The sequence below is a fragment of the Oncorhynchus mykiss genome, chromosome 5, assembly GCF_057628025.1.
Source record: "Oncorhynchus mykiss isolate SJ-2025 chromosome 5, ASM5762802v1, whole genome shotgun sequence".
In the NCBI taxonomy this organism is placed as follows: Eukaryota; Metazoa; Chordata; class Actinopteri; order Salmoniformes; family Salmonidae; genus Oncorhynchus; species Oncorhynchus mykiss.
Window position 1 is genome coordinate 16,283,610 of NC_143026.1, and position 20,388 is coordinate 16,303,997.

Consider the following 20,388-nt stretch of genomic DNA (forward strand, 5'->3'; position numbering starts at 1 on the left):
CATTTTTGTTAACGTTTCTAAAAACATAATTCTACTCTGACATGGGGTATTATGTGTTGGCCAGTGACACAAAATGTTTAATTAGGAACCCAGACATTCTGTTCCTCACAGTGGGACTCAGACAGCCTGATTGGAGAGTACCCCCCCCCCCCACTCTCTCTCTTTCTCTCTCTCTCCTTCCTTTATTCTCCCCACTCGTCCTCTCTTTTATTTCCCTCTTCTTCTTTCTCTCCTTCCTCTTGACAAATCATTCTCCTCCCTCTCGGGGTCATAGGCAGCATTCCTCCTCCTCCAAACACGGCGAGTTGAGTTGATGCCAAAGAGCTCCTTTTTGGTCTCATCTGACCACAACACTTTCACCCAGTTATCCTCTGAATCATTCAGATGTTCATTGGCAAACTTCAGACGGGCATGTATATGTGCTTTCTTGAGCAGGGAGACCTTGCGGGCGCTGCAGGATTTCAGTCCTTCACGGCGTAGTGTGTTACCAATTGTTTTCTTGGTGACTATGGTTCCAGCTGCCTTGAGATCATTCACAAGAACCTCCCGTGTAGTTCTGGGCTGATTCCTCACCGTTCTCATGATCATTGCAACTCCACGAGGTGAGATCTTGCATGGAGCCCCAGGCCGAGGGAGATTGACAGTTATTTTGTGTTTCTTCCATTTGTGAATAATCGCACCAACTGTTGTCACCTTCTCACCAAGCTGCTTGGCGATGGTCTTGTAGCCCATTCCAGCCTTGTGTAGGTCTACAATCTTGTCCCTGACATCCTTGGAGAGCTCTTTGATCTTGGCCATGGTGGAGAGTTTGGAATATGATTGATTGATTGCTTCTGTGGACAGGTGTCTTTTATATAAGTAACAAACTGAGATTAGGAGCACTCCCTTTAAGAGTGTGCTCCTAATCTCAGTTTGTTACCTGTATAAAAGACACCTGGGAGCCAGAAATCTTTCTGATTGAGAGGGGGTCAAATACTTATTTCCCTCATTAAAATGCAAATCAATTTATAACATTTTTGAAATGCGTTTTTCTGGATTTTTTGTTGTTATTCTGTCTCTCACTGTTCAAATAAACCTACCATTAAAATTATAGACTGATCATTTCTTTGTCAGTGGGAAAAAGTACAAAATCAGCAGGGGATCAAATACTTTTTTCCCTCACTGTATACTCCCTCTCCGGCCTCTAGGTCATCAGGCTGCTGATTATTCCGCACACCTGTCACCATCGTCTCGCGCACCTGCGCCTCATGACACTCACCTGGACTCCATCACCTCCTTGATTAACTTCCCTATATCTGTCACTGAAGCTTTTACATTTCAATTGGGGCACAACTGGACACAGGCCAAGAAAGAAGAATCAGCTTTCTATGTTGTTACATTAGTTTAACACTGGGTAACATTGTTTGCTTCAATACGTTAAAGGATTAGGAGAAGACATTGGTAATGTTAAATTGAAGAAAGTAGGCCTACCTGAATGTGTCCAATAGAAGGTCTTGTTTTCTTTGCAACGTTTTGCAACAGAGTAAATGTTTTACAACAGAATCGGCGTAATGAATACACCCCTAATTGTATCAGTTAGTGGTGCATTCAAAAGCATTGGGAAAGAGCTCTGCAGAGTGCCACATTGGCCCCATCTCCATGGTTTTGAAGAGAGAAGGAGTCAGAGGTATTGGGAGGGATGGAGAGCGCAGTGTAAAAACTTTGCCCATTTGTGTCACAGGAGGAATGAAGTAAGGTTGAGTGTGTGTGCATATGTGACCATATATTGATGATTCTGCTCAGAGAGAGGTGAGAGATGAATTCTGATCATCTGCGCATGTGCACACACACACACGACAAACAGGCTCCAGCAGGGACTGGAGCAGACACCAGATGTGCTGACACGAGGCTTGTGCTAACTTGACCTGCTAATATGGCTCTAATTTGTCTCTCAGTTTGTGCCGCCACCTTCCAGGTGGGAAGAGCGGTGTTTCCATGTGTGACAGTGGTGGAATCATGGGACATTTTTGTTTAGCAGGTAGATCCTTACACTTGGTGGTACAGATAAAGTTTCCAGCAATTTCTGACATCACAACACCAATAACTAATCTATAATGAGGAAGATTACAAACAAAATGTGTTCAAATTTCATAAATATTTATTACATATCAATGAACAGAATTTACTACTTTCACAGCAGTGGTCTACAGCACTTGTTCAAATAACTGAAATAATTGTTCAAAAAATAATAATAATAATCATTTTAGAATAAAGTTTCATTTGAGGCCACATTTGAAACACAAACAATTACAAGTAATACTTGGCATTAAAAACGATGGCGATACAATATTTTTAAGACACTTGGTGTTATTTTTATTATTTTTTTCTTTCGTTTTGATATCACAGAGAGGTTGAGCAACAGTCTAAACACTAAATATTGATTTAGATACAAAAACCACTGCAAAAACATCAAGGAGTAGGGGCGGTGTGAACTTAACAGGGACGACGGAAACAAAGGAGAGAGTGACAGGGAGAATGAACAAAGTGATAGAAGCCGTATTATAAACCTTCAAACCACCAGACATCCCACTCCCATTCACCTACACTCATGTTAAGAACCAGGGTAATAAATAACAAGTCAAATTCCATTGTAAAAATAGTCTCCCTATGGTTTCCCTCTGGTTTCGCGTAATAGTATTGAAAGAGACCATATTGAGACAGGCAAGTACAGAGAGAAACAGAAGAAAAGGGTGTGATAGAGAGAAGGGGGCTCATGCTAGATCAGAAGAGGGGTGCCATTGTCACAAGCCGACCACACATGGGCACTCACATAGCCAAACAGATGCTTAAACCAAGAACTCTCCCTAATATTCCTCTCCGGACATGTACTGTATGTAGGTTTGGCAGCAACATCACCGTGATCTGTATAGTAGTAACAACAGAGCCTCTCCCTAATATTCCTCTCAGCATGATGCAGCGTAAGACACTGAGAACACAATATCCTACCATCTAACCATAACCCATCTACCATCTAACCCTCCTACCATCTAACCCTCCTACCATCTAACCATAACCCATCTTCCATCTAACCCATCTACCATCTAATCCTCCTACCATCTAACCATCGAACCCATCTACCATCTAACCATAACCCATCTACCATCTAACCCTCCTACCATCTAACCATCTAACCCATCTACCACCTAACCATAACCCATCTACCATCTAACCCTCCTACCATCTAACCCTCCTACCATCTAACCATAACCCATCTTCCATCTAACCCATCTACCATCTAATCCTCCTACCATCTAACCATTTAACCCATCTACCATCTAACCATAACCCATCTACCATCTAACCAAAACCCATCTCTCATCTAACCCTAACCCTCCTACCATCTAACCCTAACCCTCCTACCATCTAACCCATCTACCATCTAACCCTCCTACAATCTAACCATAACCCATCTACCATCTAACCCTCCTACAATCTAACCCATCTACCATCTAACCCTCCTACCATCTAACCATCTATCCCATCTACCATCTAACCATAACCCATCTACCATCTAACCCTCCTACCATCTAACCCTCCTACCATCTAACCATAACCCATCTTCTATCTAACCCATCTACCATCTAACCCTCCTACCATCTAACCCTCCTACAATCTAACCATAACCAATCTACCATCTAACCCTCCTACCATCTAACCCTCCTACCATCTAACCATAACCCATCTACCATCTAACCCATCTACCATCTAATCTTCCTACCATCCAACCATCTAACCCATCTACCATCTAACCATAACCCATCTACCATCTAACCAAAACCCATCTCTCATCTAACCCTAACCCTCCTACCATCTAACCCTAACCCTCCTACCATCTAACCCATCTACCATCTAACCCTCCTACAATCTAACCATAACCCATCTACCATCTAACCCTCCTACAATCTAACCATAACCCATCTACCATCTAACCCTCCTACCATCTAACTCATCTACCATCTAACCCTCCTACCATCTAACCAAAACCCATCTCTCATCTAACCCTAACCCTCATACCATCTAACCCTAACCCATCTAACCCTAACCCTCCTACCACCTAACCCATCTATCATCTAACCCTCATATCATCTAACCCTAACCCATCTACCATCTAACCCTCCTACCATTTAACCCTAACCCTCCTACCACCTAACCCATCTATCATCTAACCCTCCTATCATCTAACCCTAAACCATCTACCATATAACCCTCCTATCATCTAAACCTAACCCATCTACCATCTAACCCTCCTACTATCTAACCCTAACCCTCCTACCACCTAACCCATCTATCATCTAACCCTCGTATCATCTAACCCTAACCCATCTACCATCTAACCCTAACCCTCCTACCACCTAACCCATCTACCATCTAACCCTCCTATCATCTAACCCTAACCCATCTACCATCTAACCCTCCTATCATCTAAACCTAACCCATCTACCATCTAACCCTAACCAATCTACCACCTAAATGGACTCTCATCCACTATGTCTATGTCCTAAAAGCCACCCTATTCCCTATATAGGGACCTACTTTTGATCAGAGCTCTATGGGCCCTGGTTAAAAGTTTGGACGCAACCTGTGACCGACAACATTACCTCAAGCCATCACTCCTAAAAGGAAGTAGTTGGCTACTTGATAAATTCTCCAACCCGACTAACAAGAGAATCAAGCTGATAGAGTTCCCACGTAGACAATAGCGGCCTAACACCAGACAGACCATGTCCACTGGGCACAGACGTCAATTCAACGTCTATTCAATGTTGGTTCAATGTTATTTCATTGAAATGACGTTGAAAAAATGTTGATTCAGCCAGTGTGTGCCCGGTGGATTGTGTCAGATACTGCAGCCGAACCCACTAGAAAGCCGATGAGCTAACTGCCCGCTGGCTATGACAATGTTGGGCCACTTATAGGCCACAGTAAGCTTACTGTCAGGGAAGGTTGTAGTCTGTGTATAAAGGACTATATGCGTTTTCATTCTGTGAGTACCTGGACTGAGGGATTCTCAGGGATAGCCAGAAACAGGACAGTAGTAGCAAAGGCATGACATGCAGGTGCTTTTAGAAACCCTAGAGGGGGGTGTGTGTGTGTGACTCTATGATGATTGAACCTAGCTCACAGACTCACTGTAAGATGGTATCTACAGAGGGACACATGACTAAGACCGCTACTGTCAGAGACCAGCCAATCAGAGGAGAGGTGGCTGATGGGAGTTGTGGTTTTGGTGTAGGGTGTGGCGAATTGGCACTTGTGGGAGACTCTGCCTCCAGTCCAGCCCTGTCTACCTGCATACTGTGAGTTGGAAAGGAAACAGAACAAGACTGACAGACATGGAGAGCATAAAACATCTTACATTTACTAAATATGTGAATAAAATGTGTATTATAATATATCTATAAAGGCATACATGTCTGTCAGTGTGTATGCATCTTAATGTATAAATAGATGTATACATACATATATTATACTACAGTTGAAAGGGGAATAGGAAATAATCACATAATATGCAACAAATGGTAAGCCAAAGGAACTCCACGAGGGCGTCGGTTCTAACACAGATTTTTCTTCGTGCCTTGTGCGTAGATTTACATTCAGTTTTGGTTTATTGATGAAACCTTCGCCGTATAATGACCTCTGAACTAACTACACCACCTCAAATGACCTCCTCGTTTTCTTTGGGTTACTCACACACGCATTCCTCTTCTACACACCACGTTTGAGGATGAAGACCCAGAACACAGAGATAAAAACTAAACAGAAATCAACAAACTACAAATAAAATGACCGAAAGGATGAGAGAAGAGGGGGATGAGGAGGAAAGGAGGAGCAGAGAAGAGGGGGATGAGGAGGAAAGGAGGAGGAGAGAAGAGGGGGATGAGGAGGAAAGGAGGAGGAGAGAAGAGGGATGAGGAGGAAAGGAGGAGGAGGGCAGAAAATAAGTGCATGATGGGATTGTCTTCACTTTAGGTCCAGGATGTCTTCTTCGAAAGAGGTGGGGAGGGTGAAGGGGCTGGCCAATGGTGGGCTCTCCTCTCTAAGCACCACTTTCTCTGGCTCCGCCTCCGAGCTGGACGAGCAGTGCCGTTGGATGTCCGAGTCCGTGTCGGCCGACTCCGAGCCCACTCTGATAGGACACACAGCATGCCCATCAGTTTGAATCACTACATCATAATGTTTTACACTCATATCATTTGAACATTGGGGAACCGCCAGGGCCCTCTACACCTTCAGAGAGGGCCTAAGGATAGATACAAATCTGTATATATTTTTATATTAATATAATCTGTAATTGTGTTTTCATTGATTTAATATTTTTTTTGTCTTAATTGTAATGATCTTCCTATTGTTTTGGAAAAAGAAGGGTTAATATCCAAGAGAAAAACATAAAACACAGCCGAGGCGTGGCTTAGGACCGTTGTGTACCTGTACTGTGAGCCACAGCCGAGGCGTGGCTTAGGACCGTTGTGTACCTGTACTGTGAGCCACAGCCGAGGCGTGGTTTAGGACCGCTGTGTACCTGTACTGTGAGCCACAGCCGAGGCGTGGTTTAGGACCGTTGTGTACCTGTACTATGAGCCACAGCCGAGGCGTGGCTTAGGACCGTTGTGTACCTGTGCTGTGAGGCACAGCCGAGGCGTGCCTTAGGACCGTTGTGTACCTGTGCTGTGAGCCACAGCCGAGGCGTGGCTTAGGACCGTTGTGTACCTGTACTGTGAGCCACAGCCGAGGCGTGGCTTAGGACCGTTGTGTACGTGTGTTGTGAGCCACAGCCGAGGCGTGGCTTAGGACCGTTGTGTACCTGTACTATGAGCCACAGCCGAGGCGTGGTTTAGGACCGTTGTGTACCTGTGCTGTGAGCCACAGCCGAGGCGTGGCTTAGGACCGTTGTGTACCTGTACTGTGAGCCACAGCCGAGGCGTGGTTTAGGACCGTTGTGTACCTGTACTATGAGCCACAGCCGAGGCGTGGCTTAGGACCGTTGTGTACCTGTACTGTGAGCCACAGCCGAGGCGTGGCTTAGGACCGTTGTGTACCTGTACTATGAGCCACAGCCGAGGCGTGGCTTAGGACCGTTGTGTACCTGTGCTGTGAGCCACAGCCGAGGCGTGGCTTAGGACCGTTGTGTACCTGTACTGTGAGCCACAGCCGAGGCGTGGCTTAGGACCGTTGTGTACCTGTACTGTGAGCCACAGCCGAGGCGTGGCTTAGGACCGTTGTGTACCTGTGCTGTGAGCCACAGCCGAGGCGTGGCTTAGGACCGTTGTGTACCTGTGCTGTGAGCCACAGCCGAGGCGTGGCTTAGGACCGTTGTGTACGTGTGCTGTGAGCCACAGCCGAGGCGTGGCTTAGGACCGTTGTGTACCTGTACTGTGAGCCACAGCCGAGGCGTGGTTTAGGACCGTTGTGTACGTGTGCTGTGAGCCACAGCCGAGGCGTGGCTTTAGACCGTTTGACTCTGTCATCTACGAATTGCTTCTCCTACATAGGTCTGCAAAAGAAAGGTCTCAGACATGCTCTGTATACACCGTCATCCGAGTTCTCTATCTATATGTATGACGTCAGATCTTTTCGGCAACTGAGGGCCTAGCTCCAATAGTCACGGTTCGCCACTGCATGGGGCGTGAGGCGGCAAGTAGCCTAGTGGTTAGAGCATTGGACTAGTAACTGAAATGGCTGCAAGATCTAATCCTCGAGCTGACAAGGTAAAAATCTGACGTTCTGCCCCTGAACAAGGCAGTTAACCCACTGTTCCTAGGCCGTCATTGAAAATAAGAATTTGTTCTTAACTGACTTGCCTAGTTAAATAAAATGAAAATACATTTAAAGTACCCGTATGAGACTTCAAGCCAAATATTCCATTCACAAAAATGAGAAACTTCTAGGTACGTGTGCTTTTATCACATTAGCAAATGATCAGCCAAGCCGCGCTTCTTAACACCCGTCCCCTTAACCTGGAAGCCAGCTGCATCAATGTGTCAGAGGAAACACCATTCAACTGACGACCGGAGTCAGCCTGCAGGCGCCCGTCCCTCCAAATGTATGACTTCTAATCACTGCTGCTGTCTAGGTTTTGAGTTGTTGAAGATGATATGGGTCCTTTACCTGTCGCTGCTGGTGGAGGTCAATGTTCGTGTCTTTATCTCTTCCTCAGTGGTCTTCTTGCTCATCTTCCTCTGTTTGCCCGTGCTACTGTCTATCTTACTGCTCGGCTCCTCGGTCAAGCCTGGGAAGAACACACAGAATAAGATCATTCAGTAGGGGAATGTCATGCCCACTCAGTAAGAACCGACCTCAACACAACCGCTCAGTTAACCACTTAGAAAGGAGGAGCACAAATAGCATTACAATCGCTGGTGGTGCTTAGAATGGTTCTAGTGGGTTACAGTAGATTAGTATGCTGGGATGGTTCTAGTGGGTTACAGTAGATTAGTATGCTGGGATGGTTCTAGTGGGTTACAGTAGGTTAGTATGCTGGGATGGTTCTAGTGGGTTACAGTAGATTAGTATGCTGGGATGGTTCTAGTGGGTTACAGTAGGTTAGTATGCTGGGATGGTTCTAGTGGTTTACAGTAGATTAGTATGCTGGGATGGTTCTAGTGGGTTACAGTAGGTTAGTATGCTGGGATGGTTCTAGTAGGTTACAGTAGATTAGTATGCTGGGATGGTTCTAGTGGGTTACAGCAGGTTAGTGTGCTGGGATGGTTCTAGTGGGTTAAAGTAGATTAGTATGCTGGGATGGTTCTAGTGGGTTACAGCAGGTTAGTGTGCTGGGATGGTTCTAGTAGGTTACAGTAGATTAGTATGCTGAGATGGTTCTAGTGGGTTACAGTAGATTAGTATGCTGGGATGGTTCTAGTGGGTTATAGTAGATTAGTGTGCTGGGATGGTTCTAGTGGGTTACAGTAGATTAGTATGCTGGGATGGTTCTAGTGGGTTACAGTAGGTTAGTATGCTGGGATGGTTCTAGTGGGTTACAGTAGGTTAGTTTGATGGGATGGTTCTAGTGGGTTACAGTAGATTAGGATGCTGGGATAGTTCTAGTGGGTTACAGTAGATTAGTATGCTGGGATGGTTCTAGTGGGTTAGATAGGTTAGTGTGCTGGGATGGTTCTAGTGGGTTACAGTAGATTAGTATGCTGGGATGGTTCTAGTGGGTTACATTAGATTAATATGCTGGGATGGTTCTAGTGGGTTAGATAGGTTAGTGTGCTGGGATGGTTCTAGTAGGTTACAGTAGATTAGTGTGCTGGGATGGTTCTAGTAGGTTACAGTAGATTAGTATGCTGGGATGGTTCTAGTGGGTTAGATAGGTTAGTGTGCTGGGATGGTTCTAGTGGGTTACAGTAGATTAGTATGCTGGGATGGTTCTAGTAGGTTACAGTAGATTAGTATGCTGGGGTGGTTCTAGTGGGTTACAGTAGATTATCATGCTGGGATGGTTCTAGTGGGTTACAGTAGACTAGTATGCTAGGATGGTTCTAGTGGGTTATAGTAGATTAGTATGCTGGGATGGTTCTAGTGGGTTAGATAGGTTAGTGTGCTTGCAACACAAGGGTTGACGGTTTCATTCCCTCATGGGAAACATATATACATAGATATACTGTATGTGTCGCTGTCACCTGTAGGTGCTTGTAGATGGAAACATAAGCTGTGTTATACAGTTTTTCCAATTGCTAACACACTAAAATGACATGCACAGCACAATTATTTAAACTAACACACAGAGAGCAAAACCTCTTCTCAAGTCTCCAAAAGTCTAAACACATTTTCTGCTTTACACACATTTTGCAATTCAAAATGGCACTTTTTAAATGCACTTCACATGGTTCTCTGCATAAGACACAACAATCTGACATAAAGTCAATTTCAAAACACTGCCATTCAAAATGACACTACATGAGCTAATTGACCAATACATGTGCCACCTGGCCAAACACCTCAATGGTTAATTGTTACCACTTCAATCAGGAAGTAAGCACTATGAAAAGACCACAGGTGAGCACCTTTTGTTTTACAACAACAAGCTGTTGCAGAGAGAGGAAGAGGAAGAGTGAGAATGAGAATGAGAGGGGGAGGAAGAGTGAGAGGTAGGGGTAGAGCTGGTAGAGGAGTTCATGGCCAAAGAAGACAACAACTTTCAAATGAAATCAGAGCAACTTTAGTTGATCATGTCATCAACCATGGGCTGACAATGTGAGAGGCTGGACAGAGAGTGCAGCCCAACTTGAGCCGTTTTACTGTCGCCTGTGTCATCCGGACATTGAGACTGGAGTACAGGTATGTAACCAAAATTTCTTTCACACTATGTAGTACACCCCATGTCATAGTGTATCAGTTGGGTGACACCTGTTTACTTCCTGAATGGCTGATGTCATACACTAACTGCACACATTTCCTGTAGAATTGACTCTACTGTGGGGGAAATATCTTTAGGCTGCATTGTCCAAGCCCTATATTTGAGTTTTTTAGTTTTTCTAAAGGACTGCGAGATGCAACCATGATAGACATGATGATAGACATGATGATAGACATGATAGTACAATATTGACTGCAGTACACTACACGCAACATTGTTTCCCAGCGTACTGGATAACACCATATTGACTGCTTTTGTTCTTTGTTTTCAGGGAGTACTGGAAATGGATGCTCATTCAATCCCACATGAGTTCATCTTTATAGATGAGTTTGGGTTCAACCTAGCAAAGACCAGAAGAAGTGGGAGAAACGTCATTGGCCACAGAGCCATTATAGATGTTCCTGGCCAACGTGGTGAGAACATCACAATGTGTGCTGCCATCTCCAATACGCATGGTGTCCTCCACCGTCATGCCAACCTTGGACCATACAACACAGCCCATATTCTCACATTTCTGGACAGACTCCACAACATTATCATACCACCAGAGCGTATGAATGATGCAGACCATCAAAGAACCCGATACGTTGTAGTATGGGACAGCGTGAGCTTTCATCGTGCAGCCCCAGTCCAAAACTGGTTTGCTGACCACCCACCATTTCTTGTGCAATACCTCCCACCATACTCACCATTTCTGAACCCCATAGAAGAGTTATTTTCGGCATGGCGGTGGAAGGTATACGACCGGCAGCCCTTTGTGCTCATGCCTCTTGTGCAGGCTATGGAAGAGGCATGTGATGAGATTGATGTGGGTGCGATTCAGGGATGGATAAGGCACTCAAGGCGCTTCTTCCCTCGACGTCTGGCAAGGGAAGATATTTCCTGTGATGTGGATGAGGCGTTGTGGCCAGACCCAGCTGTGCGGCAAGATGCTGCCTAATTATTTTTCTTGTCTCCTTTTTTCTATATACAGTATTTTTTTCTGAACATTTCTTTCTGCAATTTTCTTTTTCAGTTTACTGTTTTTTTTGTGAGCCTATTTTTGTTCAGTCCAATGTAAATATATCTGCTGTGCATATGTTGCACTGACTTGTTTGGTGAAAAATAAAATGTTTCAACAGCATGTGTGTGTATCTGCAAATATTTCTGTGCATCTGAAGAATTTTCTACAATTTGAACTAAGCATACTAAAGATGAGTGCTTTTCATTATGCCCAACAGTGTGTAGTTGGTTAGACAAAAATCTGGTAATATGAATGTAGTGTGTGCCATTAGTGCAAATGTTTGATTTTGATAATGCTATCTGTAGTTTTGGTTGCAGTGCTTCATTTTGCAGGAGGTATTTTGCAGTTTGGGTGTGTTTTTTTGTGAATTGTGTTATGTATTTTGATAAAACCAGCCTAGTTTGCAAAATTGTGTTTTAGCAATTGGGAAAAACTGTAATACTCATACCAACCACACTAACCATACTATTTGTGATGTGAATTGAGTATATAGTATGCTTATTGGTCATAGTATGGATATAGTTAGCATGCCAAAAGTTCCCAGATGTCATACTAAATTCGCTAAAATATGAAGTATGTATATACACTCAGAGGACACCATTTCTGTAATTTAGGGCCCATAATGAAATTCTTCAGGAAATGGGCGTGACTTCACAACGTTTCCAGATTTGAAGAAAATGGCAGAAAATATGTAGCTGAAGTACAGCAAGAGCGGATACAAATTCATTGCTTTAACTAATTATGACAAATGTTAAATGTTGAGCAATGTAATAAAGTAATGACTTTTCAAATAAGACAATTTGTTAGCTACGCTTTCCTTACGAACCACATAGCGTATCATTACAGCAGTATGTACCAGTATGTTGTTAGCTAGCTACCTAAAGTTAGTTGGCTACTTATACATCAAACTTGCCAATATATTTAGATGGCATATCCAAGATGGCGTAGCAGTGCAGACGTGTTTGTTGTTGTCCCATGTCCCATTGTCTTTTTTTCCCGTCGTTTTTGTATATATTTCAATCTCTTTTTCCATTTTTAAATGAAATATACCTTCCGGCAACCCGTCTCACCCAATGTGATACGGATCCGCTATTTTTAGACCTCATTGCTAGAACCTCCATCAGAAGCTAGCCATCAGATGCTAACCAGCAAATTACCTGGTTAGCATGCTTTTAGCTGGCTTTTACCTCTAGCTCAGACACCAGCCGCTTTTACCCTGGATAATACCCGCCAGTCTGCACAACGTCAGGACTGCTTTTCTCCACCATTACTCCAGATTACTCCATTACTGGACCATTATTCCAGATCCTCGTAGCTATCTAGCTGCTACTGAGTGGCCCAGCCCCAAAGCTAGCCTTTGAACCAGATCCATCTCCCGGCCTGCTCAGTGGCTATGATCACTCGGCTACACAGCTGATGCCTCCCGAACTCTTCACTAACACGACTAGAAGCCACTACATCGCCGGATTCTTGCCGTAAGCTCTGGACCTTTGCATCGGATCATAGCAACTAGTTAGCTGCTACCGAGTAGCCATAGTGGCTAACGCCCTTGTCCCGAAGCTAGCACCAGTTAGCCTTGAGCCTTGCGCATCTCCCGGGTAGCAAACGATATTACTCCAGCTACATTACCTCTTTTGCCAATTGGCCTAGACCCTTTGTCGACCTGGAGCCCCGCAGATCCACGATTGGTCTGATGACATAATTCCATCTGATGTGCCCTCAACCAGTCAATGAAGATGCTTCTGCTAGCCCCGGCATGCTAACCTATGAACGCCGTGTCTCCCACTTGCTAGCGTAGTAACGACTTCCCTGGTTCATCTATAGCTGTTCACTGGACCCTATGATCACTTGGCTACATAGCTCATGCCTGCTGGACTGTTCATCAATCACGGTACTCCATTTAGTTTGTTTTGTTTATCTGTTGGCCCCAGCCTCAAATTCAGGCCCTGTGTGTAGTTAACTGACCCTCTCTGCCCATTCATCACCATTTTACCTGTTGTTGTTGTCTTAGCTGATTAGCTGTTGCTTTCTTACCCGTTGTCTTAGCTAGCTGTTCCAATCAACACTTGCGATTGCTTTATGCCTCGCTTTATGTCTCTCTCTAATGTCAATATGCCTTGTATACTGTTGTTTAGGGTAGTTATCATTGTTTTATTTTACTGCGGAGCCCCTAGCCCTACTCAACATGCTCAGATACCTCTTTTGTCCCACCTCCCACACATGGGGTGATCTCACCTAGCATATCTAGTATCTCCAGAGATGCAACCTCTCTTACCCAAGGCCTAGGTTTACCTCCATAGTACATTATGCCCTGAATCTATTCTACCACACCCATTCTCTGTCCCCAACGCACTAGACGACCAGTTTTGATAGCCTTTAGCCGTACCCTCATCCAACTCCTCCTCTGTTCCTAGGAACCGGCACAGGACGTACCGGACTGAAACCAAAAGGGGGAGTTAGGGGGGGTGACTAGTGTTGGTGGTGGCTCCGGTGCGGGTCGTAGCCCCCCCAGACCCCAGATCCGACCATGGCGCTGGGCTGAACACTGTGCCTGGACTGGGCACCGGCGCAGAGGAGGTGTTGACAAGGCTGGAGATCACTCTGTCATGCTGATTGAGTTCGAATAACAGACTGGAAGCTTCAAAAGGAGGGTGGTGCTTGGAATCATTGTTCTGTCAACCATGATTACCTGCAAGGAAACACAGGGCCGTCATCATCGCTTAGCACAAAAAGGGCTTCACAGGCAAGGATATTGCTGCCAGTAAGATTGCACCCAAATCAACCATTTATCGGATCATCAAGAACTTCAAGGAGAGCGGTTCAATTGTTGTGAAGAAGGCTTCAGGGCGCCCAAGAAAGTCCAGCAAGCGCCAGGACCGTCTCCTAAAGTTGATTCAGCTGCGGGATCGGGACACCACCAGTACAGAGTTTGCTCAGGAATGGCAGCAGGCAGGTGAGGCAAAGACTTTTGGAGGATGGCCTGGTGTCAAGAAGGGCAGCAAAGAAGCCACTTCTCTCCAGGAAAAACATCAGGGACAGACTGATATTCTGCAAAAGAATATACAAGGTGAGCGCTACCATCAGTCCTGTGTCATGCCAACACTAAAGCATCCTGAGACCATTCATGTGTGGGGTTGCTTCTCAGCCAAGGGAGTGGGCTCACTCACAATTTAGCCTAAGAACACAGCCATGAATAAAGAATGGTACCAACACATCCTCCGAGAGCAATTTCTCCCAACCATCCAGGAACAGTTTGGTGACGAACAATGCCTTGTCCAGCATGATGGAGCACCTTGCCATAAGGCAAAAGGGATAACTAAGTGGCTCGGGGAACAAAACATTGATATTTTGGGTCCATGGCCAGGAAACTCCCCAGACCTTAATCCCATTGAGAACTTGTGGTCAATCCTCAAGAGGCGGGTGGACAAACAAAAACCCACAAATTCTGATAAACTCCAAGCATTGATTATGCAAGAATGGACTGCCATCAGTCAGGATGTGGCCCAGAAGTTAATTGACAGCATGCCAGGGTGGATTGCAGAGGTCTTGAAAAAGAAGGGTCAACACTGCAAATATTGACTCTTTGCATCAACTTCATGTAATTGTCAATAAAAGCCTTTGAAATGCTTGTAATTATACTTCAGTATTCCATAGTAACATCTGACAAAAATATCTAGACATTGAAGCAGCCAACTTTGTGAACATTTATATTTGTGTCATTCTCAAAACTTTTGGCCACGACTGTATGTTAGTAGAAGTATAGTATTAAGTATACAGTATGTTAGTATGGGTAGTCAAACACAGCTATAACCTACAAGCTAAATTACTCTATGGTGGCTGTGATGGGAAAGAGGGGGTGACAAGAACTAATTAAAACAAATTATATTATAACTTTCTGAATGCTCTGTGTGTGTGTGTGTACAGTCCAGTCTTGGTGCCTCACTCACCCAGAAGCTCCTTACGGGTGCGACTGGCGATTTCTTTGATCTCCATGCGGGACAGAGACAGCGTGTGTGAGGACCCCTGCATGAGGGCCCCCGCGGGGGCTGTCAGGCCCGTCACCACCTTGTTGACCAGCGGGGACTTGAGGGGCCTCTCGATGCTGCGGCCCACTAGGTTACTCAGTGGGATCTTGAAGATATGCTTACACTGTGTCTCACCTGGAGGGTGAAGGAGAGATACAGAGAGAGTGGGGATGGATGGAGAAGGAGAGATACAGAGAGAGTGGGGATGGATGGAGAAGGAGAGATACAGAGAGAGTGGGGATGGATGGAGAAGGAGAGATACAGAGAGAGTGGGGATGGATGGAGAAGGAGAGATACAGAGAGAGTGGGGATGGATGGAGAAGGAGAGATACAGAGAGAGTGGGGATGGATGGAGAAGGAGAGATACAGAGAGAGTGGGGATGGATGGAGAAGGAGAGATACAGAGAGAGTGGGGATGGATGGAGAAGGAGAGATACAGAGAGTGGGGATGGATGGAGAAGGAGAGATACAGAGAGTGGGGATGGATGGAGAAGGAGAGATACAGAGAGTGGGGATGGATGGAGAAGGAGAGATACAGAGAGAGTGGGGATGGATGGAGAAGGAGAGATACAGAGAGAGTGGGGATGGATGGAGAAGGAGAGATACAGAGAGAGTGGGGATGGATGGAGAAGGAGAGATACAGAGAGAGTGGGGATGGATGGAGAAGGAGAGATACAGAGAGAGTGGGGATGGATGGAGAAGGAGAGATACAGAGAGAGTGGGGATGGATGGAGAAGGAGAGATACAGAGAGAGTGGGGATGGATGGAGAAGGAGAGATACAGAGAGAGTGGGGATGGATGGAGAAGGAGAGATACAGAGAGAGTGGGGATGGATGGAGAAGGAGAGATACAGAGAGAGTGGGGATGGATGGAGAAGGAGAGATACAGAGAGAGTGGGGATGGATGGAGAAGGAGAGATACAGAGAGAGTGGGGATGGATGGAGAAGGAGAGATACAGAGAGTGGGGATGGATGGAGAAGGAGAGATACAGAGAGTGGGGATGGATGGAGAAGGAGAGATACAGAGAGTGGGGATGGATGGAGAAGGAGAGATACAGAGAGAGTGGGGATGGATGGAGAAGGAGAGATACAGAGAGAGTGGGGATGGATGGAGAAGGAGAGATACAGAGAGAGTGGGGATGGATGGAGAAGGAGAGATACAGAGAGAGTGGGGATGGATGGAGAAGGAGAGATACAGAGAGAGTGGGGATGGATGGAGAAGGAGAGATACAGAGAGAGTGGGGATGGATGGAGAAGGAGAGATACAGAGAGAGTGGGGATGGATGGAGAAGGAGAGATACAGAGAGAGTGGGGATGGATGGAGAAGGAGAGATACAGAGAGAGTGGGGATGGATGGAGAAGGAGAGATACAGAGAGTGGGGATGGATGGAGAAGGAGAGATACAGAGAGTGGGGATGGATGGAGAAGGAGAGATACAGAGAGTGGGGATGGATGGAGAAGGAGAGATACAGAGAGTGGGGATGGATGGAGAAGGAGAGATACAGAGAGAGTGGGGATGGATGGAGAAGGAGAGATACAGAGAGAGTGGGGATGGATGGAGAAGGAGAGATACAGAGAGAGTGGGGATGGATGGAGAAGGAGAGATACAGAGAGTGGGGATGGATGGAGAAGGAGAGATACAGAGAGTGGGGATGGATGGAGAAGGAGAGATACAGAGAGTGGGGATGGATGGAGAAGGAGAGATACAGAGAAAGGTATTGCGGTGAGAGAGACATCATTTCAACACCAAGCAACTTCAGGCAATGACGTTATGGAGACCTCCTTAGACTGGTTAGTTTACCACACGCCCACACACACACACTAGAGGAACATAAGTGTAAGAACACGAACATGAAGAACATGATCATGTAATGTTCCAATCAAGCCTCCTCTATCTAAACTGATTAACAACATGACTCAGTGACACAGTGTGCGATCAACTTATGAATTCATCATCGTCGCCATTTCAACACTGTGTAATATAATATGACTACTCAGTTACAGACATTTACAGCTACCCATCAATTATTCAACGTTTGGGATCAATAATTAAACAACTGTTTGAGTCAGAGTAATTGGATACTTAACATCTTCGTAGCAGCACCACATTCCAGTCTCTGTAGTCTGCTGTATTCCAGTCTCTATAGTCTGCTGTATTCCAGTCTCTGTAGTCTGCTGTATTCCAGTCTCTGTAGTCTGCTGTATTCCAGTCTCTGTAGTCTGCTGTATTCCAGTCTCTGTAGTCTGCTGTATTCCAGTCTCTGTAGTCTGCTGTATTCCAGTCTCTATAGTCTGCTGTATTCCAGTCTCTATAGTCTGCTGTATTCCAGTCTCTATAGTCTGCCATATTCCAGTCTCTGTAGTCTGCTGTAATCCAGTCTCTATAGTCTGCTGTATTCCTGTCTCTATAGTCTGCTGTATTCCAGTTTCTATAGTCTGCTGTATTCCAGTCTCTGTAGTCTGCTGTATTCCAGTCTCTGTAGTCTGCTGTATTCCAGTCTATGTAGTCTGCTGTATTCCAGTCTCTATAGTCTGCTGTATTCCAGTCAATATAGTCTGCTGTATTCCAGTCTCTATAGTCTGCTGTATTCCAGTCTCTGTAGTCTGCTGTATTACAGTCTCTATAATCTGCTGTAAACCAGTCTCTACAGTCTGCTGTATTCCAGTCTCTATAGTCTGCTGTATTCCAGTCTCTGTAGTCTGCTGTATTCCAGTCTCTATAGTCTGCTGTATTCCAGTCTCTGTAGTCTGCTGTATTCCAGTCTCTATAGTCTGCTATATTCCAGTCTCTATAGTCTGCTGTATTCCAGTCTCTATAGTCTGCTGTATTCCAGTATCTATAGTCTGCTGTATTCCAGTCTCTGTATTCTGCTGTAATCCAGTCTCTATAGTCTGCTGTATTCCAGTCTCTATAGTCTGCTGTATTCCAGTCTCTATAGACTGCTGTATTCCTGTCTCTATAGTTTGCTGTATTCCAGTTTCTATAGTCTGCTGTATTCCAGTCTCTGTAGTCTGCTGTATTCCAGTCTCTGTAGTCTGCTGTATTCCAGTCTCTGTAGTCTGCTGTATTCCAGTCTCTGTAGTCTGCTGTATTCCAGTCTCTGTAGTCTGCTGTAATCCAGTCTCTATAGTCTGCTGTATTCCTGTCTCTATAGTCTGCTGTATTCCAGTTTCTATAGTCTGCTGTATTCCAGTCTCTACAGTCTGTTGTATTCCAATCTCTGTAGTCTGCTGTATTCCAGTCTCTGTAGTCTGCTGTATTCCAGTCTCTGTAGTCTGCTGTATTCCAGTCTCTATAGTCTGCTGTATTCCAGTCAATATAGTCTGCTGTATTCCAGTCTCTATAGTCTGCTGTATTCCAGTCTCTGTAGTCTGCTGTATTACAGTCTCTATAGTCTGCTGTATTCCAGTCTCCACAGTCTGCTGTATTTCAGTCTCTATAGTCTGCTGTATTCCAGTCTCTGTAGTCTGCTGTATTCCAGTCTCTATAGTCTGCTGTATTCCAGTCTCTATAGTCTGCTGTATTCCAGTCTCTATAGTCTGCTGTTTTCCAGTCTCTATAGTCTGCTGTATTCCAGTCTATGTAGTCTGCTGTATTCCAGTCTCTATAGTCTGCTGTATCCCAGTCAATATAGTCTGCTGTATTCCAGTCTCTATAGTCTGCTGTATTCCAGTCTCTGTAGTCTGCTGTATTACAGTCTCTATAGTCTGCTGTATTCCAGTCTCTGTAGTCTGCTGTATTACAGTCTCTATAGTCTGCTGTATTCCAGTCTCTACAGTCTGCTGTATTCCAGTCTCTGTAGTCTGCTGTATTACAGTCTCTATAGTCTGCTGTATTCCAGTCTCTACAGTCTGCTGTATTCCAGTCTCTATAGTCTGCTGTATTCCAGTCTCTGTAGTCTGCTGTATTACAGTCTCTATAGTCTGCTGTATTCCAGTCTCTACAGTCTGCTGTATTCCAGTCTCTATAGTCTGCTGTATTCCAGTCTCTGTAGTCTGCTGTATTCCAGTCTCTATAGTCTGCTGTATTCCAGTCTCTATAGTCTGCTGTATTCCAGTCTCTATAGTCTGCTGTATTCCAGTCTCTATAGTCTGCTGTATATCAGTCTCTGTAGTCTGCTGTATTCCAGTCTCTATAGTCTGCTGTATTCCAGTCTCTATAGTCTGCTGTATTCCAGTCTCTGTAGTCTGCTGTATTCCAGTCTCTATAGTCTGCTGTATTCCAGTCTCTGTAGTCTGCTGTATTCCAGTCTCTGTAGTCTGCTGTAATCCAGTCTCTATAGTCTGCTGTATTCCTGTCTCTATAGTCTGCTGTATTCCAGTTTCTATAGTCTGCTGTATTCCAGTCTCTACAGTCTGTTGTATTCTCAGTCTCTGTAGTCTGCTGTATTCCAGTCTCTGTAGTCTGCTGTATTCCAGTCTATGTAGTCTGCTGTATTCCAGTCTCTATAGTCTGCTGTATTCCAGTCAATATAGTCTGCTGTATTTCAGTCTCTATAGTCTGCTGTATTCCAGTCTCTATAGTCTGCTATATTCCAGTCTCTATAGTCTGCTGTATTCCAGTCTCTGTAGTCTGCTGTATTCCAGTCTATGTAGTCTGCTGTATTCCAGTCTCTATAGTCTGCTGTATTCCAGTCAATATAGTCTGCTGTATTTCAGTCTCTATAGTCTGCTGTATTCCAGTCTCTATAGTCTGCTGTATTCCAGTCTCTGTAGTCTGCTGTATTCCAGTCTCTGTAGTCTGCTGTATTCCAGTCTCTATAGTCTGCTGTATTCCAGTCTCTATAGACTGCTGTATTCCTGTCTCTATAGTTTGCTGTATTCCAGTTTCTATAGTCTGCTGTATTCCAGTCTCTGTAGTCTGCTGTATTCCAGTCTCTGTAGTCTGCTGTATTCCAGTCTCTGTAGTCTGATGTATTCCAGTCTCTGTAGTCTGCTGTATTCCAGTCTCTGTAGTCTGCT

At 44.9% G+C, this 20,388-nt stretch overlaps 1 protein-coding gene and 1 long non-coding RNA gene across 12 annotated transcripts in view; both read right to left on the reverse strand.

The window, feature by feature from the left end:
* Positions 1–2,119: 2,119 nt before the first annotated feature.
* On the reverse strand, positions 2,120–3,278 carry LOC149983179 (uncharacterized). Its single transcript, XR_016495901.1, has 2 exons — positions 3,183–3,278; positions 2,120–3,120 (listed from the first exon to the last, which is right to left on the reverse strand). It is a non-coding gene; the product is annotated as an uncharacterized LOC149983179 (long non-coding RNA).
* Positions 3,279–5,601: 2,323 nt separating this feature from the next.
* garnl3 (GTPase activating Rap/RanGAP domain like 3) overlaps positions 5,602–20,388 on the reverse strand; it is a 185,098-nt gene continuing 170,311 nt past the window's right edge. For all 11 annotated transcript variants that reach the window (XM_090233947.1, XM_090233953.1, XM_090233950.1 and 8 more), the window contains 3 exons: positions 15,350–15,562; positions 8,146–8,266; positions 5,602–6,166 (listed from right to left, as the gene is read on the reverse strand). In XM_090233947.1, coding sequence (XP_090090073.1) covers positions 6,001–6,166; positions 8,146–8,266; positions 15,350–15,562 — 500 coding nt within the window. In that variant the 3' untranslated portion in view covers positions 5,602–6,000. The remainder of the gene's footprint in view (positions 6,167–8,145; positions 8,267–15,349; positions 15,563–20,388) is intronic.